Here is a 21201-nt window from a genome sequence, read left to right as displayed (position 1 = left end):
TTACTTACGCATGCAAATTAAAGCATTAATAGCTAAAGTATACTCATACTAATCATATAAAACACTTGTAGTACACATTTTTCTGTTATGTTTAGTCACAAACTCTTTGCATTATTTTTTCAACATTCAGTGGGAAACTAAATCCTGCAATACCAACACTCCGAGGTTACCCAGTCTTTCACCATTCATAGTGGTGCACAACCATGAATGGATTTTCCTGAGACAAGATTGAGTCTAACAATGAAATAGTAATTGTGACTCTCTAATAATCAGTTGGTGAACTTACTTTAGGGTTTGGCAACCTCTTATAACATGGGGCATGCTTTCATTGCTGTTAATATCTCTGCACAAATTTAAAGCTTTATGATAAATTTTGATTATGCTCAGCATTTACATTTTCACGAAGTTGCTTGTAATACTCCTTGACTACATCAATTTTGTTAAAATCAAATAGATATACTTCCTGTAGTCATCCTTGTAAGCATTCTGCAATTGGCTCCAGTAATTCTTTTGACAGCAAAAATGCAACCACATGCTCAAAGCTTGTAAAAAATATGCTTTAAACCATTGGCAGTACTTCGAGATTCCAAATCCCAATTCCAGTTATTTCCATTAGGATAAATTTCACTGTCATTATCAGCAGGTAAACAAATCTGTTTCCAAGTCTTAACCAGGTAAGGATACAATTCAAAAATTGTACTGAGCTTTAGTTATAATAGCTATTAGCATGTCACCAGTATTTCTTTAGGTTCAGTACAAGTGGCCAGCACTAAATTTACATTAATAATTTTCAGTCAAAATCACTTCCAGATTCAACCTCGGGAGGGCAATTTTCAAAATTTCCGTGGGGTAGGGCATGCTCCCTGACCCCCCTAGTAAGAGCATGCTTCGCATGCTGAGTGTGCTTCGAACACTGAACCTATTAACACAAACACTTTGATAAATCCCCACTTCAATGCTATATGACAGTGCTTGTTGTATGAAAAACTAGCAAAAGCATAAAACTAAGCCAGCCACCCCCTTTCATTTATTTCTGGATCAGCCTATGATTGTGATAAAAGATCATTGTTTCCAGGAGTTACAGCTCGTAATCTTGTGATTTTTACATATTTTGATTGATTTCCACCCCAAGAAGGCGATAGAATTTACTGCCACTGCAGCTGTATTCAAGTGAGAGTTGGTCCAACATGTTACAGCTGTAAGCAATTTATTTTGAAAACGTCAATTTTTTACATTGGTAGAGTAACTTAAATAATATCGAATGGGCTCCAAAATCGGACGTGATTACTGGAGCTACAGCAGGAGTTTTCAAACAACATGTATGTCGTTAGAAAGTTCAAGGCTGTGGGACTTTGCACACCAAGTATCGGCTTACTCGGCTTCTTTGTCTGGTGGCAGCAGACCTGCAAAGTCATTTCTGATTAATATGTAAAATCCGGAAAAAGGTCAATTCATGGACACGCACAGTTTACAAATCACACTTACATTTAATCAATGGTATTATATCTTTCACTTGAAGAGCAATTCATCTACTTTCAAATATCCCCAGTTTATTTAATCTAATCCTTTACATCACGAATTACAAATCAAATAAAATGAGACATCACTAGAGTAATAATCGCACCATAAATTTAAGTGTACGGAAGTATACGGTGTTCGTAAAAGTATACAGTGCACATTTCCTGTAAACTTATCTCAAACAACTTATACTTATTCAAGTTTCAGTATACTTAAATTTACGGGGTGATTATTACTCCAGTGACATCTCATTTGATTTGATTTGTAATTCGTGATTTAAATGATTAGATTAAATAAAGTAGGGATATTTAGAAAGTAGATGAGTTACTCTATAAGTTAAAGATATACAACCGTTGAATAAATGTAAGTGTGAGTTGTAAACTGTGGGTGTCCGTGAATCGACCTTTTTCCTGGATCATACATATTAATCGGAAATGACTTTGCAGGTCTGCTGCCACCAGACAACTGAAGCACAGTCTTTCTTATGGAATAGTGATGGGATGGCTGAGATGTAAATTAAACTTCTCTTTGTTGAGACCTGCAATTATGTGCATTCGCGGTGCCAGGTCCAGTTTGCGCTATCCCATTGCTGAGGAACCGATTACTGTGCAGGTTGCTGAGGCCCATATTTAAGTTCACTTGTATTTGCTTATTATGTACTGTTTTATCTTATGTACAAAAAAAATTTTTTTAAAAACAGACAACTGAAGAAGCCGAGGAAGCTGATACTTAGTATGCAAAGTCCTACAGCCTTGAACTATCTTAAAGACATACAAGTTGTTTGAAAATTCCTGTTGTACCTCGAGCAATCGCGTCTGATTTTGGAACCCGTCCGATATTAGGTGAGTTACTCTAACCCTATTTATGACCAATTATTCGTGGAAAACAAGATCGATTTATTGTCATGCCTACAGGGTAAACTGCTTCATGGAATTAGTTGAAAATCGTTTTGTGGATAGATCAACCATTGTAGGAGTGCCTTTTGGTGGTTTGAAGCAATCAAAATAAAGATCATAGAGATACAGTGTATGACATGAAACTAAAGGCATGTAACAATTGTGTGATCGAGATTTGTGAATAAAAATACCAATAATTTTCTTGCCTATCAGGAAAACCGCTTAGCTGAAAATGGGTATGTCGCTGGAATAGTCATCATAGAAAGTCCTTGCAGTAGTACAGAACAATCGGATTACAAACCACTGAATTATGATTCCAAAGCCAACTCCGTGTAGCAAACACTAGATCAAGATACTCTAATAGAACAGTCACCCCAATAGAGCATTCTGCTAGTTCAATACTTACTCCATTACAGATTTCTATTACATTGCAAGCTATACTGTAGGGAACTCAGCAGCAACCAGTTAATATTGTAGACAGTTCAGCTACAAGCAAGTCACCCTATAGAGAGATCAGCTACAAATATATGGCTGTAAAATTATTACAAGGCACACTGAAGAGAGTTCACCGATCAGCAAGTCATGCATCCTGTAGAGAGTTCAGCTATATACAATTCACTCTGTATATAGAGAATTCTGCTACTAACAAGTCTTCATGCAGAGAGTTTAACATTCAATATCTACCATGTAAAGTGTTCGGCTTTACTAATTATAACAAGTTACTCTTTAGAGAGATCAGCTAGAAACAAGAGTGAGTTCAGCTAGAAAATGTCACCTTGTAGTGAGTTCAGCTACAACAAATCACCTTGCAGAGAATTCAGCAACAAACAAATCACCCTGTAGAGAGTTCAGCTACAAAGAAACCACCATGTAGAGAGTTCAGCTGCAAACAAATGACTGTGAAGAGGATTCAGCTACAAACAAATCGTCCTGTAGTGAGATTAGCTAGAAGAAGTTACCTTGTAGAGAATTCAACTACAAAGAAACCATCATTTAGAGAGATCAGCTGCAAACAAAATCACCCAGTAGAATGTTCAGCTACGAATAGATCACCCTGTAGAGAGTTCAGCTAGAAAAAATCATCCTGTAGAGAGATCAGCTACAAACAAGTCACCCTGTAGAGAGATCAGCTGGACGAAGTTACAGTTCAGCTGCAAACATATCACCTGTAGAGAGCTCAGCTACAAACAAATCACCCTGTAGAGAGATCAGCTGGAAGAGGTCACCTTGTAGAGAGTTCAGCTACAAAGAAACCATAATGTAAAGAGTTCAGCTGCAAATAAATCACCTGTAGAGAGTTCAGCTACAAAAAGATCACCCTGTAGAGAGATCAGCTAGAAGAGGTCATGTTGTACAGAGTTCAACTACAAAGAAACCATAATGATAAGAGTTCAGCTCCAAACAAATCGCCTGTAGAGAGTTCAGTTACGAAAAGATCACACTGTAGAGAGTTCAGCTAGAAGAAGTTACCTTGTAGAGAGTTCAGCTACAAAGAAACCATCATGTAGAGAGTTTAGCTGCAAACAAATCACTCTGTAGAGAGTTCAGCTATGAAAAGATCACCCTGTAGAGAGTTCAGCTAGAAGAAGTCACCTTGTAGGGAGTTCAGCTACAAAGAAGCCACTATGTAAAGAGTTCAGCTGCAAACAAATTTCCCTGAAAAGAATTTAGCTACAAAGAAACCAACATGTAGAGAGTTCAGCTACAAACAAGTCACCCTGTAGAGAGTTCAGCTACAAACACAAATCACCCTTTAAAGAGATAAACCAGACAAAGTAACCTAGTAGAGAGATCACATAGAAGCAAATCACACTGTGGAGAGTTCAGCTACAAAGAAACTATGCTATAGAGAGTTCATCTACAGGCAAATCACCCTTTAGAGACTTCAGTTACCTTTCAAGTCACCCAGCAGAGAGAACAGCTGCAAAACGTTATCCGTAGGGACTAATTGATAGGTAATAAATATATGTATTATATATATATATATAAATATTATATATATTATATATATAATGTATATATTTACTGATAAAATTAGAAATAGTTAAAGTGTTTACAGGTTTTTGCAATTGAATTCGTCGCCTTTGTGAATGAATTCATCCCATTTGCAATTGAATTCATCTCGTTTGCAATTGAGTTCATCAGTTTTACAGTTGTATTCGTTGGTTTTACAATAGAATTCATCGAGTTTGCATTACAATTCGTCATAAACAAAACGACTCCAAGAAGCCAACCATTCATTAAGAGATGAATTATTTACGCCGGCCATGGAGAGTTACACTTGAGACACTAGAAGGTAATTGGAACTGGTAATTGGAGCTGGTAATACGCAAAGCTGATAGCAAGTTAATTAGCTTACTCACGAGTGCCCACACCCATCACGAATGGTGTAGTAGAGTTTGGAATGTTGTTGGATAGGCTGTTGAGGAAGAATTATTGCCTTATAAAGAGTTGTTTACTACTGTTGTACTTGAGCAAGTTCTTGTAGCAGCTGCTACACCATGTCTTTTTGTTTTCTCCAGCTGCCATTCTTGTTACGGACAAATTTAACTGCAAAACCGATGAATTCTATTGCAAAACCGGCGAATTCTATTGCAAAACCAATCAATTCAGTTGCAAATGGGATGAATTCAGTTGCAAAACTGACGAATTCAATTGCAAATGGGACTAATTCAATTGCAAAACCTGTAAATTTTTTTCTTCTTCCTGTGGTAAAGAAAAAAGATAGGTTCAAAAAGCCAAACACAAAAAGAAGTGAAATCTAACCCAAAACAGCCAAGCTATTAAAAAAGAGTGCGGCCCTCAAAAAGGCTATGGTGAAAAATATGTGAAATCCAAGGTGGCGGCCAAGTGATGGTAGGTTAATGGTAAAAATTTTAATAACGACAATTCAGGTGAATTTTATGCCAAGACCAAGTGGCACCAAGTTCACCTGAATTGTTGCTATTAAAATTTTTACCATTAACCTACCATCACAACCATATCTTGGCCACCACCTTGGATTTCACATCTTTTTCATCATAGCCTTGGATTTCACATCTTTTTCACCATGGCCTTTTAAAGGGCCACACTTTTTTACAGCTTGGTTGTTTTGGATTAGATACTATTATCCATGCATAAACAACCTATTTGTAGAAAAGGGTGTGGGCTTCAAAAAGCCTGGGAGAAAAAGTTGTGTAATCAAGCCATGAAAATAGCTGCAATGATGTGGATGATGAAAATTATTATTTAAAGGGGAAATGCATTGTGAATTGTTAATACGTGAAACTGTTCAAGTTTATGATGTAATTATAAACAAATTGCTTAATTGTTATGGATCATGTGTGTTATTTAAGTGGCAGTCTTTATTATATCTGTCACGATTGTAAGCCAGGTAAGCTAGCTTAGAATGCCCCCTGGGCTGTTTAACATTGTAACAAAGCCAATACATGATAGTAGATGGCAGGATTATCTTGTTCGAGACAAAGCGCTTCATTTTATTCAATAACATTGCTGTTACAATTTGCCTGGTTGTGATACGTGAATACAAGTTGTTGTGTAGTGTCAATTACTCTTCAGCTGCTTGTTTATTCCTTTTACAGCAATAGAATAAAATCTGTGGATAGTTTTTAAGATTGTTCTTCCATCCGCTGACACAGACGTGATTTTATTGTACTTTCTGCTATCTTAAATGGCTTCGCAACAAAACAAATTCGTGACGCATTGCCCCTTTAATAATGGATTATTTTTATTATGATCAACATCATTGCAGCCACTTCATGCATGGCCACCACCTTTGATTTCACAATTTTTTTCACCATGGCTTATTGAAGGACATGTCCTTTTTACATGTATAAGCTTGGCTGTTGTTGTGTGAATTTCACTTATTTTTATATACCCAAAGCCAAGGCTTTGAGGTTTGTTTTTACGTAAATCATTGTTCTTCTTAGATACAGATGCAATGAAGATGATATGACAAATTTATTGTGCTACCAATACAAAAAAATTGCTACATACCGATCCAATACTAAAGCCAATTTATACTGATATAATTTTGTACTTGTAAAGTTGTAATAATATATGTAATGCCTGTAGTTATCTGCAATAGTGTTTTATAACAAAGTAAATTCATAGGTATACTATTTGTGTATTAAGATTTTGCAGTGACTCTTCAATTAGAGTGTTTTGATTTTTCATGCAAAATGTGATAAATTCCAGTTGTTCAATTTTTACAAAGCAAATCATCACATTTGCATTTACAAAGCAAATCATCACATTTGCATTTACAAAGCAAATCATCACATTTGCATTTACAAAGCAAATCATCACATTTGCATTTACAAAGCAAATCATCACATTTGCATTTACAAAGCAAATCATCACATTTGCACTAAGCTTAGTATGTGATTGTGCCACAATATGTTTGACAATCAAGCTACATATTTACATTTTATGATGGTTTTTATAAGTAATAATCTAAGTCCCCTTAAGCCCCCTAAACAGAGAAAAAAATGAACACATTAAGCTGGATTTTGAAGGCTTGTATTTCACAATTGCGCTTGGAAATCTTGTTCAAATTTAGTATGTAGGGTGCTGAAGGTGGAGGGTGTTTGAAATATAAAAACGATTCCAATCCGAGAAGGGAGCATGGAGTTACATATGCGTGATAATCATGTTTTGTTTTTTCCTGTAAATATACTCACAGTGTGTCATTCCCACTTTTTTGGTCACATGAACCTTGTGTCTTGATATGTACAGCTTTGACATACAATCACAAAACATTTGCCACTGGGTGGAGTAAGATTTCTTACATACTTTTGCACTCCACTGAAATTCTTCACATAATGTTCAACATTTCATACTATATTCTATTTAATGCATTATATCATCAATACTTTTGTGAAATGAGCATTGTATCAATAACTGATATTCACCATAGAATGGATGGACTACTCTACATTTTGCTGTGAAAAAAGGAAATACTGAAGTAGTAAAGATGCTCATAAAATTGGGAGAAGATATTCACACTTCTACAAAAGTAATACTAAGCAATTGTGCAACTATAAGTCCATCTGTCTAATAGATAGTTAAACCAGGCATACGTACATAGTTAATGTAAGATACACACAGTGTATTTCTCATTATGATTATTACATAATAATTTGGATGGAATTTTCATGCTGGCATGTTTAAGAAACAAGTATAAGGAATTTTAAGTTCGGTTAGGGATTGAAGAATAATAGTAGGGGAAAAAGTATGGTCGCCTACACTTGCAGTATTCCTAATCAAACTTAAAATTCCGCTTTTCCTTATAAAACAAAACCTCACTTAGTGGCCACCTCATTATAGTGGCCAGGTCCAGTAAGTCCAAATGTATACTATTCCATTGATTTAATTTTCAATAATAAGGCCACCTCATTAATGAGGCCTGTGGCCACATACTATGGGACCAAACCGGTAAAACTAACACAATATTTAGCTGAGTAGGAAGTTAGATGAAAGCCAAGGTATCGCTCCTGAAGTTGAGTGCTTAATTTGGCTACCAATAGCTACATCTATTATTCTGACAATTATATTATTCAGAACTATATGGTTTTACCAGCCATTATTGTCAATACTAAATAGCCATTGCAGTAACTATCCTGTTTTTGGTTTGTTACAACCTTGGTAATAAGTCCACTTTGTTTTATGGGTGCATTAATGAGATTTTCAGTAATAGGGCCATCTCACTAATAGGGCCACTCATAATGGGTCCCATAAGTGGCCCTATTAATGAGGTTTCACTGTACTTGTTTGTTTACTTTTTTGTAACATTTTTCTGACCAGTGAAAGAATGGCATCAGAATTAATGTTTTCACCTAAACTTGCACCCCAGCTATCATTTATTACTGACTTGAAAGTGAAGTGGTCATTATGCTTCACTTTCAGCTATATGCGGCCTGATACACAACACTACAAACGAAGAACACTATGAAAAGTGCCTCTGCAATCAATCCAGTCACCACGAAAGGTGCTTACAGACGATTTGCATGCCCCATCTATCAATTACTGATTTGTATAGGTAACCACACACATTTGAGTGCAATTTTGGCTGTTACAAGTACAATTATTCCATAATTGCACAAAAATGCATGTGATTGCCTACTAATCACATAGTGACCACCCTTCGTGGTTTGTAGTACACATCTATCCTATTCTAGATAATTTTACTAATCAACTACGTGAGTTATTAATTGTATAACTATATTATCGTAACTTTTCTTTTTTCTTTCTATTGTAATATATGCACTATAACTCACTGATTGATTATAACTAGCAATTATATGTATGTACTGTATGCTGTAACTTATTATTTATGAATAGTAATTGTAATCAACACATGCACTGTTTATTATTAGTAACTGTAACATACACAATGTAGCATACATACTTTAACTCATTGATTGTAATGTGTTCTGTGATTTACATCCTAGGCAAAACCAGCTGTGCTGCCTGCCTAGTAATTAATAATAAAGAAATAAAGAAATATCCAGTTCTATGTGGCCATTAAATTCTACCAGGTGATTGCATCACCCTTCTTTGTATTACATCATTTGTTGTTGTACTTAAAAGGCTTCACGTGTCAGTAATTCTGATTGGCTACTCAAAATGTCTACATATGTTGCACTTGAAAGGCTTCTATTGTCAGCTTATTTGATTGGCTATTCATTACATCACTTTCTTGTTGCACTTAATAGGCTTCTGTTATTCTGCTATTTCATTGGCTGCTTTACAGTGCAATTACAGAAACAAGGCCATGCGATTTGGGATTAATTGCACTCCTACTATTGAGACTAATGTATGGCAAACTAAATCACTATGTGATTAGAAAGTAAAGTGGCCATTACACTTCACACTGTGAGAAATGAGGGTTATAAGATGGTATTTCCAGTGGCTTATTGAATACAAAAAGTTTGATGTAACCTGTAGTATACTAACACTCTCAATTGAGACTTTAGTTAATGTGTTAAACATACTGAAACCATATAATTATGTGATGGTATAGTGTGGGCATTATATTAGATGTAAGCTATTTCAGATAATGTGGTAAATAAACTGAAACCATAATTATATGCAATAGTATAGTATGGATAATACTAAAGTATAAGATGAGTATAATACAGGATTTATATTAAGGCTTATTTGTACTCAATAAGCCACTGGAAATACCATATTATATCCCACCTTTTTCACAGTGTCACTTTCACCAATTTCAGCCTGTTACACAGTGTTACAAGGAAAGAACACTATTATGAGTGCCTCTGCAACCAATCCAGTCACCATGAAACATATGGACAATTTCTGTTTACAAACATATGTACAGCACTATCTCAAATTGACACCTTGGGCTGTCAGTACCAAGAAATATGACACAAACAAGGACAAAGGTAATTCCATGATGTGTGCATCATATGTACTATAGTATGTCAAAAGGCGCGTCTTTGGATGAAACAGCATCAAACTGTGAAAAAATCAAGCTCATAACCTTAGCCATTATCGAGTTATGCTTGCCTGAAGGAATCAGGGAGGCAGGCTGGTAGTCAGTCATTAGAACATTTCATTGTATAATTGTAGCTATCTATCAGAAGTATTTCGGGTCATACTGAAGGAAATTTTGGGTTTAGTTATGCCTAACCAATACTGCCAAGGTGTCAGAATGGTACTGTGTAGCTGGCTGGTTGTTGGGTGATATTTGTGGCCAGAAGAACCCAAGCCTCCATGATCTCTAATATACAGTATCACTGTACTTTATGATACTAATTACAATAATGACTTACCTCCTGATCACCATTACATAAACTTTTTCTACAGAATGCAGTAACTGTTCTACAAGTTGCTGCAGAAAATGGTCATACCCAAGTTGTTGAGATGTTGATTGAGTCAGAAGCAGATGTCAATGCTGCTAGTAAAGTAAGAATATTATTATCAGTGGAGAATTATGACTTTCGTTTCCTCTTTCATCTACAATCAATATAATTATAGCATTCTTTTGCGATTGTACCGTACAAGTTATAATTATTTGAAACCTTAAAAACAGTTACAATAGTTAAAAGAACCAATGATTTAGGGCAATTAAATATGCTTGAAGGTACTAGAGAACCAATGTTGGGGTAGTTTTGTAACAAATGCAGATACTTGTCATTTGAGTGGCTTAACCACTAGTAGCTACTTCACATTGTGCAATAAGTATTCTCTTTAGTGATAAAGAAAGATTTTGGTTTTAATTAAAAAGTGTGGTCAAAGCTCTTCCAACAATGAGAGCTCTCTGAACACTGGCTTTACCTTTGTTAATGCTGTACCTTAGACCAGGTCCACCCAGAGAAATTAAGGGGCCCAGGGCAAAGAGTCAAAGTGGGGCCCTTGACCCAAGTTGTAAGGTGAAGACCAAAAAAAAAAGGTCACAACCTGCTGGCAATAACAATAACTACCCATCACCAACCATATCTCCTTATCTATAAGCTTGCTATACTGCTCCTCTGAAGAATACTGTGACTGCTCTATTAGAGTATTTAGATCTGACTGCTCTATTAGAGTATATCGATCTTTTAAACAGGTATTCAGGGGGCCCTTCATGGGGCCTCCTGCAAAATGTCCCAGTTGCCCCCCCCCTGTGGGCGGCCCTGCCTTAGACTGAAACTACAGTATTAATTCACTATAGGATGGATGGACTCCTTTACAACTTGCTGCACAAAATGGCCATTCTCAAGTAGTGGAGATGCTGATTAAATCAAAAGCAGATGTTAATGCTGCTACAATAGTGAGACACTGATTATATAATTAGACTGAGATTATTACTTGTTAAATAGGATGGGTGGAGTGCTTTGCATGTTGCTGCGAAAAATGGCCACACTCAGGCAGTGGAGATGCTGATCACATCAAAAGCAGATGTTGGTGTTACCAGTGAAGTAAGGCATTTGCAACGTTACAAATAGTTAGTTATATAAATATTGTAAACACTTTGCTAATACAGTAATTCTTTACAGGAAGGCAATAGTACAGGTAAGAGAGAAAAATAGTATTTTAAGTTTCATTAGTGATCGTAGCCATAAAAAGCAGTGAAACAAGGGACACCTACAGACACACTAGCAGGAATTTAATCCCTGTTTCTGTCTATATCCATGACTGAAATAGGAATTAAATGTCCACTAGCACATAATCTACAAGTGTAGGTGACCTTACACCTTTTTATGGCTACTATCCCTAATTAAACTCAAAATCTTTTATTTCTCCTTCTACTTGTTTGTTTACTTTTATGACTAATAAACCCTTGTATACCACATCAAAAGAAAGATGACACCAGGCATGCTATTAAATTAATTTTGCATCTGAACAAGTGCCCAACTATCAGTTATGAAAAACTAAGTGCCATTATGCTTCATTTGCAGCTATGTTCAGTCTGTTACACAGGGTTACAATGAAATCACTATGAGAGGAACCTCTGCAATCAATCCATTCATAACAAAAAAAAATTCTGGCAATTCCCATTATGTATAGGGAGCCATTACACTGTGCAACACTGAATTAACACATTGCGCTGTCAGCAAAGATAAATGGGACACAAAGGAGAACGCAGTTAAGTCCATAGAACATGCATTGTACATACTGTGGTATGGCCAAAAGGCATCAGCCAGGCTGAAGCAATGTTTAACAGTGAAAAAACCAGGCCCGTTATCTTAGCAGATGTTGAGTTACACTTTTCTGATGAAGGCAACAGGCAGGCAGCAAGGCAGTCGGTTAGCTAGTCAGTTGGTAGAAAATTCTGCTGAATATTTTTTAGAATTCTGTAGCAATTCATCCGAAGCATTTTTGGCTGCTTCTCTGTAAACACTGTTGGGCTTGCTTGTACCTCATCAATACTACCAAGGTGCCATTAAGATATTGTGAGGCTGGTTTTGGGATGATATTTTTGGCCAGAAAGCCCACTGTCATCATGATCCCTAATATATCAATAGGGTGAAAATTTCTGGCGCAAATAAAACAGTAAATTTATTCACTTTCAGAATAATGATCCTTATTTTTCAAAAGATACTCAGTATCTTGTTATATACAGCACTTGATTGCAGGAATCACACGTGAAAGTTTATGAGTTTGGCCCAAAATTATCAACTTGAAATCAGTATAAAAACTATTGTGTTATGTGTTATTGGTTTAGCCAAACAATGATCCAAAGTGTCTTGTATTATCAATTTATAAAGATTTACTATTTCAGCACAGATTCTACTATGTTGTTAAAGCTCATTTGTTCAAACATGTGCCATGGTTCTACATTACTTACTGTGGGTATGACTTAATTAATATGAAGAGCAGTTTAGCCAAGTCATAAATACTCTCTTTTTCATCACTAGCTAGTGAATATCTAAGAATACCAATTCAAAGCTATTGGTAAACTAAGTAGTCTACAATGGATACAGTGTAATGATCAGTCAATCATCACTATACTACAAGTTTAGAGATTGAATGACAGCTGATAGTGAGTCTATCAACTCAATGAGATCAGTCTACGCTTTTTTTCCTATTTTATTTCCAGCAATTCTTTTACTTTCCACATTTGTTTATAAGTGGAATTTTATCACAAATTGAAATGTTTTAACACTTCAGCTCTGTCACATTCCTGAGTGTGTTGTCCTATCCCAGGCTCTGCTGTAGTTGTTGTTAATTCCTACATTCCTGTTCATTTTGTGAGGTGATATCTCTACTAACCACGGCTCTTGTAAAGATCCTTATATTAATTATATTGTCTGTTCTTTTAACATGAATATAAACCACAATTCATTACAGTAATATTATGTGATGCCTGTCAGTACTGATCACACATTATGTGTTTGAATATTTCAATGAGGTCGTCAGCTAATTTGCATCACCTATGTTCACTATTGGACAAGTCCAAAAATGATTCTCATTTATTCCATGATTTGGGGTTTAATGTTATTCACTGAATGGCTTTTTAGTACCATCACTGTGACAGATGAACAGCAGTGGCCACTCAATGCACTTCATCCTGTAGTAGATTCTCATTCTTACTTTGCTATAAAACATTTGGAACTGCTGATGGCCTTTCTGCTATATCCCTTGAGCTGTGAATATAAGTAAGTGTGAACCTACAAAGTGCTGATATCGATGTAAAAATGAGTTAATATCAAAAGTAACAGCCAAGAAATGGCTGCTGTGGTGATAATGTCAATTTTGTAGTATCTTTTTACCATCTTATAATCCTTATTAGATGTATGCTGTAAGCCTAAATGGTGGTTAAGCCAAATGAGACTACTACACCATGTGTAATGGATATGTTGTCCTTGTTAATTTGACTGATGACCTGTCAATGAGTTATTGTGTTCAAACTCTTTGACATTACTATTCTCTGCACTCACACTAGGGTCAGTCACCTTTACAAATTGTGCAAGGAACAAAGTCAATCTGTTTCTTAATTATGCAGTACTATTGTACTATACTAGTATATTAAAAATTATAAATTTAAAAATGAAGTAGGGTTTCAAGCTATAAAAAGTAGTGAAACAAGTGATGAGCAATGTAGCTATTACAGCATAGCTCAGTGTTAAATCCCTACTTTGGCATTGAACACAAAATAATTGTTATACTATGCCAAAGTAGGGATTTAACACTGAGCTATGCTGTATTAGCTACATTGTTCATCACTTGTTTCACTACTTTTTATAGCTTGAAACCCTACTTCATTTTTGAATTTATAATTTTTAATACTACTGTACGGTAGGAAATTTTGACGTCAAAAAAAGTTGACGAATTTGACGAATCGGTTTAAGTCGTCAAATTTAAATTCGTCAAATGTTTATAACCGCCCTTAAAAGTGCAGGTTTTGCCTACAATTTATTATTATTATTATTATTATTATTATTATTATTATTATTATTTAAATGGGCTTGTAGATGCCAAGGCAAACTAACTTGCCAGGCTAGACCGCAGGCCTTTGAAAGTGCCCATATTTAGATTGCTTCCAAAAATTATCCAAGTGCAGCTTGAAGGTTGTAACTGTTGGTGCTGAAATGATAAAGTCAGGTAAGGAGTTCCATAGATTGACTATTCTATTTGTTAAAAAGTTCTGCCTAACAAGTAATCTTGATCTTTCTTTAAAAAGCTTAAGAGAGTGGCCCCTAGTGGTAGCAGTATTTAAAGTAAAAAATGTAGATGGGTCCAAGTCATAATGTCGTTTAAGTATCTTATATGTTTCAATCATATCACCCCTTTGACGTCTGCAATACAGAGAATAAAGATCCAGAATTTCAAGATGGCTTTCATAAGTCAAGTGGGCTAATCCGCGAAGGTGTTTAGTTGCACGTCTCTGAACCTTTTCAAGGGTGTCGATGTCTCTGGCCAAGTACGGACTCCAAGATTGCACACAATATTCCAAATGTGGTCGAACATACATCTTATACAGAAATATAAACATATCAGTAGAGTCAATTCTAAAAGATCGCCTAATAAGCCCAAGAACCTGTGTAGCCTTGACTGCAGCTTTTTGGCAGTGTAGAGATGGCTTGAGATCACTTGTGCACCACACTCCAAGGTCCTTCTCCTCGTTCACTAGTTCTAGGTCAGTAGATACATTTGTAGTGCCATCGTACAAGGTGTATGATGCAGGAAGAGAGTTACCAATCTGCATTACTTTGCATTTGGCTGCGTTAAATCTAAGCAACCAAACACTTGACCATTGCATTAACTTGTTAATATCATGTTGTAGTTTAAGGCTGTCATGAAAAGATTTAATGACCGAGTATATCTTGGTGTCATCTGCAAACATCTTCAAATTACTCTCAATGAGGTCAGGCACATCGTTGACATACAGTATAAATAACAAGGGACCCAAGACTGAACCTTGAGGTACTCCACTCTGAACATCAACCCAATCTGACTGAGACCCATTAACCACTACTCTCTGAAAACGATTTGTGAGAAAATTTCTTCATTTTCGTCAACATTTTATTCGTCAAATCTGCTGAAGTCTAAATTCGTCAAATTTTTTTGACGTAAAAATTTCCTTGTGTACGCCAGTTTGTTTAGTTTTTTTGTTAAAGCATAGCTACAGCTAGCTATAAACATGTGACTGTTTTATTAGGGTGACTGCTGTATTAGAGTATCTCTAGTCAGCCTCCGAAGACCTGCTTGTCCTAGTCTCGTCCTCGCAGACCCATTCTCCGGGGTGGCGCTTATCGATTAGAGATTATAAACGCTAATTGATAAGAGCCACCCCGGAGAATGAATCTACGAGGACGAGACTATGTTTGCCCCCAAAAGGGGCGTGGTCATCGTGGTCTCGATTGATAGATCGATAATACGTAGAATAAAGAATGGGCGTGACCTTATTACCTATCGTAAAATACTAGTACCTCCGTACAGTCGGGGGCCATACAGTAGCGTAGTCTAAGCGCCTTAAATAATTTCGTGGCGTACATTATGCTGCTTAAAGAAAGTGTTGACTAGTGGTGGTTTGGGTATCATAAACCCAGCTCTTATTGCAGCTGAGGAGTATTCAGCCTCGTGTCACATTACTGAGCCTCTTTCACAATTCATTCTGGACCGGGGTACCAATTCGGCTATTGTTAAAACAGAACAGCTATCTCGCAAGTCCGCAATCCGCAATTCCAAATCTTCCAACTATTCGGATAGATCTTCCAGTTTGCGTACCCACTTGGATCCTAGTCTCGTGCCCAGACCGCTTTTTTTTCTTTTTGTGTGGGGGCCGAGAAAAAAAGGGTCTGGTGGATCTCCAATACATTTTTTGTGCAGCCGGATCTACAACTTTTGGGGATCGTTGATTAGTGGTGATGAATAGCAAAGGCCTGTTAACGAAGCAACAATAGGAAAAACGGCGCGCGTTTGTTTGGCAAGGCTACATCCTTGGGTACGCGCGCCGTATTTCCTATTGTTGCTTCGTTAACAGGCCTTTGCTATTCATCACCACTAATCAACGATCCCCAAAAGTTGTAGATCCGGCTGCACAAAAAATGTATTGGAGATCCACCAGACCCTTTTTTTTCTCTGCCCCCACACAAAAAGAAAAAAAGCGGTCTGGGCACGAGACTACTTGGATCCCTCCTCTCAACGCGCTTTAGATCTAGCCTCAGCCAAAGGGGCCTCCAACTGGCTTACCACCCGGCCCCTACAGGAACATGGCTTTGCACTGCGTAAGTCCGCGTTTCATGATGCCGTGGCACTACGTTATGGGTGGTCTCCTCAGCGGACTCCTGCTCACTGTGCATGTGGGACTTCCTTTTCAGTGGAGCATGCTTTATCCTGTCCCAAGGGTGGCTTGCCTTCTATCCGACACTATGAGATCAGAGATCTAACTGCTACCCTGTTGACTGAAGTATGCTCTCAGGTAGCTGTTGAACCAGAGCTCCAGCCGGTTTCACAGCAGGACTACCCTGCTTCTGCCAATATCCAAGATGGTGCCCGTCTTGACATTGCCATGAATGTTTTTGGGGGTGGAAGAAGTGAAAGATGTTTTGTGGATGTGCGGGTGTTCAACCCTCTGGCTGCTTCTAATACGTCCTCATCACTGGTCTCCTGTTATCGGAAGCACAAGAACATTAAGAAACGCGCGTATGCTCAGAGAATTCGTGAGGAGGAGCATGCCTCTTTTACCCCCCTGGTAATGTCTACCTCTGGTGGTCTGGCTCATGAGGCTTCTGTTTTTTTATCAACGCTTGGCTTGTCAACTTTCAAATAAGTGGGGTGATGATTACTCTGTTGTCATGGGGTGGTTAAGGTGCTGTCTATCTTTTTCTCTCTTGCGGTCCTCCATACAATGCATCCGCGGAGCCCGCTTATCCATCGGTCACTATGTTAAGACTCCCCAATTGTGGAGCTGATTCGGACTGAGTCTCAGTTTGCCGTGGACTAAGAAAGTCCCGGTTTGTCCAGCACAGGCCATTTATGTGCTGGGTGTGGTAGGCAAGGGCAGTCCATCAAGCCCGGGAAAAAAAAATAAATAAATAAAATAAAAATTAAGTGATGGGCGATACTAGGATTTTCAGAACGATACGATATTGACTGAAATTGACCGATATTGATACTTTTCGATACGATATTGTAACATTAATTTGCACATGTAAATTGCTAGCTTTCTCACATAATTTGATAGTAGGTAGCTATGGCTATACAAAGTGGGGATCTCCCGTCATAGATACTATATACTATGGCTATAGTATCTATGCTCCCGTCCACATACATAAGAGTAACAGTAATTAGAAAATTACTGAAGGTAATGTAAAGCTACAATTAACTATTAAATAAGCTAAAATAGACATTTTAAAATTAATTCAGATCACATGATGTATCGTATCGAAACATCGAGTTTTGAAAAATAAATCGATACTTTTCGATATCAGCAAAAATCAAACAATACGATATAATATCGATATATCGCCCAACACTAGTGCTGATATGAAAATTAATGCCTCAGTATAGTTTCGTTGAATGAAGAAGACAAGCAGCCTGATTGAAGATAAAAGAAAAGACAAGGCGCAAAGGGTGCACACTCGTCGGAACCCCAAAAGGCACATCCCACCAGTGAGTTTGTTGTTGTGGCGTAAAATGGTGACCGTGCGCTGCTTCGTTAGGGCTCTAGGCTTGCAACGGTGGTCAGTGAGTGAGTGAGTGGGTGGGTGGGCGGGTGGGTGGGTGAGTGAGTGAGATGAAATTTCGAGTTTTGACGATTTAAAAAAAATTCTATATCCAGCCGCCAGTGAGTGTTTTCTTGTTTTTTAACATTACATTTGATGTTAGATGGACTAATATTATTATGTAAACGTGATTTTCGTTACGTAAGAAGTTTCTAAGCTGATTTTTAAGTGCGGTATTTTGGGCGGCACGCGTCACTATTGATGCAAACCGGCCTACTTAAATAGTACTACCATACTGTTTGATACAAGGGAACAAGCTCCTTTCCACAAAAATTGTTGACTATAAACTGCTCAAACTTGCCAAGTGCACACTGCCAAGGATGTTGTCACTCAATTAGAATTTTAATTTCCCTGCTAACTTGTTTCCTTACATGGTTTAAACATGAGATATCAAAAATTGGGAATTTCTGCTTCAAAATATATTTTAAAATGGATGAACTACATATTCTTGAAATCTGCACTTAATGTTCAACTTTTTTTGTATCAATACTGTACTACGTTACAATCAGATCAAACACACCCATATTAAAATTTTATGGGCTAAAAATAAAAGTTATACCTGCATACTTCAAAGCATTATGTAGGCTTGTATATAGTTTTTCTTTTTTACCATGAATGTGCTATATCAACTTGCTGTCCCTGTAGAATGGTGCAACTCCTTTACATGTTGCTACACTAAATGGTCATTCTCAAGTAGTGGACATGTTGATCAAGTCAGAAGTAGATGTTAATGCTGCTACTAAAGTAAGACAATCAATTGTATAACATTAGCTGATTGTTGTTACCATAGGATGGATGGACTTCCCTACATATGGCTGTGCAAAATAACCACATGCAAGTGGCAGAGTTGTTAATAAAATCAGCTGGAAATGTAAATGTTAGCAATAAAGTGAGACAATGTTTCAGTGCTTTCACTGTTTGTAGTATGTTACTATCATCAAAGTAAATTCCAGGTCCTATATAAATTAAGGTCAAGGGTGCTACCTACATTTAAGGTCACGTATACAAGATTACAGTAGCTATATGTCAGCATACTACAACTAATGAAACTCGTGATGTTTCACAAGGATTTCAACAGCAACTGCTACAAGAAACAACAAGACTTTTCACCTGGTTCACAAGTAGATTATAAGAATAAATGCCTGGGTGACTATATGAATATACAGTATTTTTTAACACAATTCAATATCGCTAGCATCAATTTAACGTCATTTTATAAAAATTCCGTGAAATGTTTTTGGGGTTCACCCCTAGACTACCATAAAATTGCACAATTCTACTACACTACAACCATACAACAATATTTGTGCTGCATAGGGTGGTGATGTTCCTCTACATATTGCATCAAGAAGAGGTAATCTTGAGGCAACTGAAATATTAGTGAATGCTGAAGCTGATGTTTATATAACCAACACGGTAAGCTAACTAACTAACAATAAGGTATAGTTGCACACCCATGGGGTTTGTATCTTATTTGTAAACATGACATTCAAGGACCGCAGCCCTGAGGGTGGAGTTGTTTACAGATCAGTGTTATAATTGATTTGTAGTATGTGGAGTGTGCAAATCAAAGGTGCCCATTTGGAACAAAAAGGCAAGGCTTATATAGCTACCGCTGAGTGCTGTGTACAAAGAACGATTTTACTCGCTAATTACTGTCTTGATGGTAGCTAATTTATTGTTAGATAGTTTATTCATTGGTAACTCGTTTTCCATGCACGAACACAACATACCATCATCAATGCCAATCACTCCAGCCATTGTACTGCTTCACATCATTTAGACGGGTGTAGTTAAAGTGTTTGATATTCATTGGTGCAGCATTATAATAGCTTTGGTTAGCTTAATTTATTTGCGACTGGGCATGTGGTATACAGATACTAACTCAGCCCAGTGGTTGCACTGCTTCCCATTCATTCAGATAAGAGCAGTATTATGTGTTTATTCATTCCAGAGCGACTCATCTTCTTGATGTATTAGCCAAATTCGTTTCCTTATATTGTGTCTTCCTGTGTTGATCTGTTGTTTGGTTTTGTTTGATGTCTTTGAATTAATTAGTGACCAGACTATGTGGCCAAAAGGAAGTACTTAGCCATGTTTCAATTATGTTTACAACTGATTTATAACACTGGCAGCAACCTTTGATCTACCCATGCGCCATACTACAATATATTGTTGTGTACCTAACATCTCACACCAAGAATATTTACTTACATCAAATTTTATAAACAATCTTTTACTGTCTGTATAGTTCAACAGATTGCCAATAGAAGAAGCAGTACGATGTGAACAATATCATATTCTTCGTTACTTTATGAAAAAAGTGAAAATGGATATCACCACATTAGATCAAGTATGTTGTGATCATTACATACTTTTATGTTAATTCAAAATTCTATATATCTTATGTTTTTACTGCATCCATATAGATCACACAAATAAAAATCAAAAAAATGTCAAAATTTCTACCTAAAAGATCTCTTGGCCAGTTGATTACTGACTATGGTATGCAGATGTTGTTTAATGTATAATGTACATACACTATACTACACAGACATTGATTCTGATGAATCATCTGATGCTTATTCTAGTGCAAGTTCAGATCATGAGTCAAGTGATACTGAAGGTATGTAAGAATTGTAATAATTTGTTACACACTGTATATTTGGTTTCATTTACAGAATAATAGATAAGGACACCGTGCTCAAATTCTTTCAATAAACTGTTTATTTATGCATACTATTGTTTTAATGTGTAGAAATAGTTGTTAGTATAGCTGTTGTGTTTTAACTGTATGTAAGAATACTTATGTAGTGTGATTTTAAGGCTTTACTGCATTAGTTTATATACTTTGCTCAAACTTCTTTCATGTATGGGTTGTTGTTGTTGTTGTTTTTTTTTTACTGAGTGCTTGTAAGTGTTTATTACATCAATCATCTATAACTCCCCTAAGATATTATTATTCATGGTTGCAAGGAACTATTAGTGCTACAGCTAATGTGTAATGCGGATGATCAAGACAAACGATAGTGTGTCGTGCGACCCAAGAAGCCGGCGTGCCATACCGTGGGTACATTGACAGGAAGAAAGAAAACCTCATTTTCACACCT

General features: G+C 36.7%; 1 protein-coding gene across 1 annotated transcript in view; it reads left to right on the top strand.

Moving 5' to 3' along the window:
• Nucleotides 1-20951, top strand: part of LOC136253605 (ankyrin-1-like) — a 312474-nt gene extending 291523 nt beyond the window's left edge. The window contains exons 19-29 of the mRNA XM_066046271.1: nucleotides 7333-7431; nucleotides 10245-10343; nucleotides 11092-11190; nucleotides 11240-11338; nucleotides 18737-18835; nucleotides 18882-18980; nucleotides 19409-19507; nucleotides 20343-20444; nucleotides 20521-20596; nucleotides 20646-20717; nucleotides 20773-20951. Coding sequence (XP_065902343.1) covers nucleotides 7333-7431; nucleotides 10245-10343; nucleotides 11092-11190; nucleotides 11240-11338; nucleotides 18737-18835; nucleotides 18882-18980; nucleotides 19409-19507; nucleotides 20343-20444; nucleotides 20521-20596; nucleotides 20646-20717; nucleotides 20773-20777 — 948 coding nt within the window. The 3' untranslated portion in view covers nucleotides 20778-20951. The remainder of the gene's footprint in view (nucleotides 1-7332; nucleotides 7432-10244; nucleotides 10344-11091; nucleotides 11191-11239; nucleotides 11339-18736; nucleotides 18836-18881; nucleotides 18981-19408; nucleotides 19508-20342; nucleotides 20445-20520; nucleotides 20597-20645; nucleotides 20718-20772) is intronic.
• Nucleotides 20952-21201: the final 250 nt, after the last annotated feature.

Source organism: Dysidea avara, chromosome 4 (genome assembly GCF_963678975.1).
Source record: "Dysidea avara chromosome 4, odDysAvar1.4, whole genome shotgun sequence".
NCBI classification, from domain to species: Eukaryota; Metazoa; Porifera; class Demospongiae; order Dictyoceratida; family Dysideidae; genus Dysidea; species Dysidea avara.
This window is presented reverse-complemented; position numbering and strand designations above follow the sequence as displayed.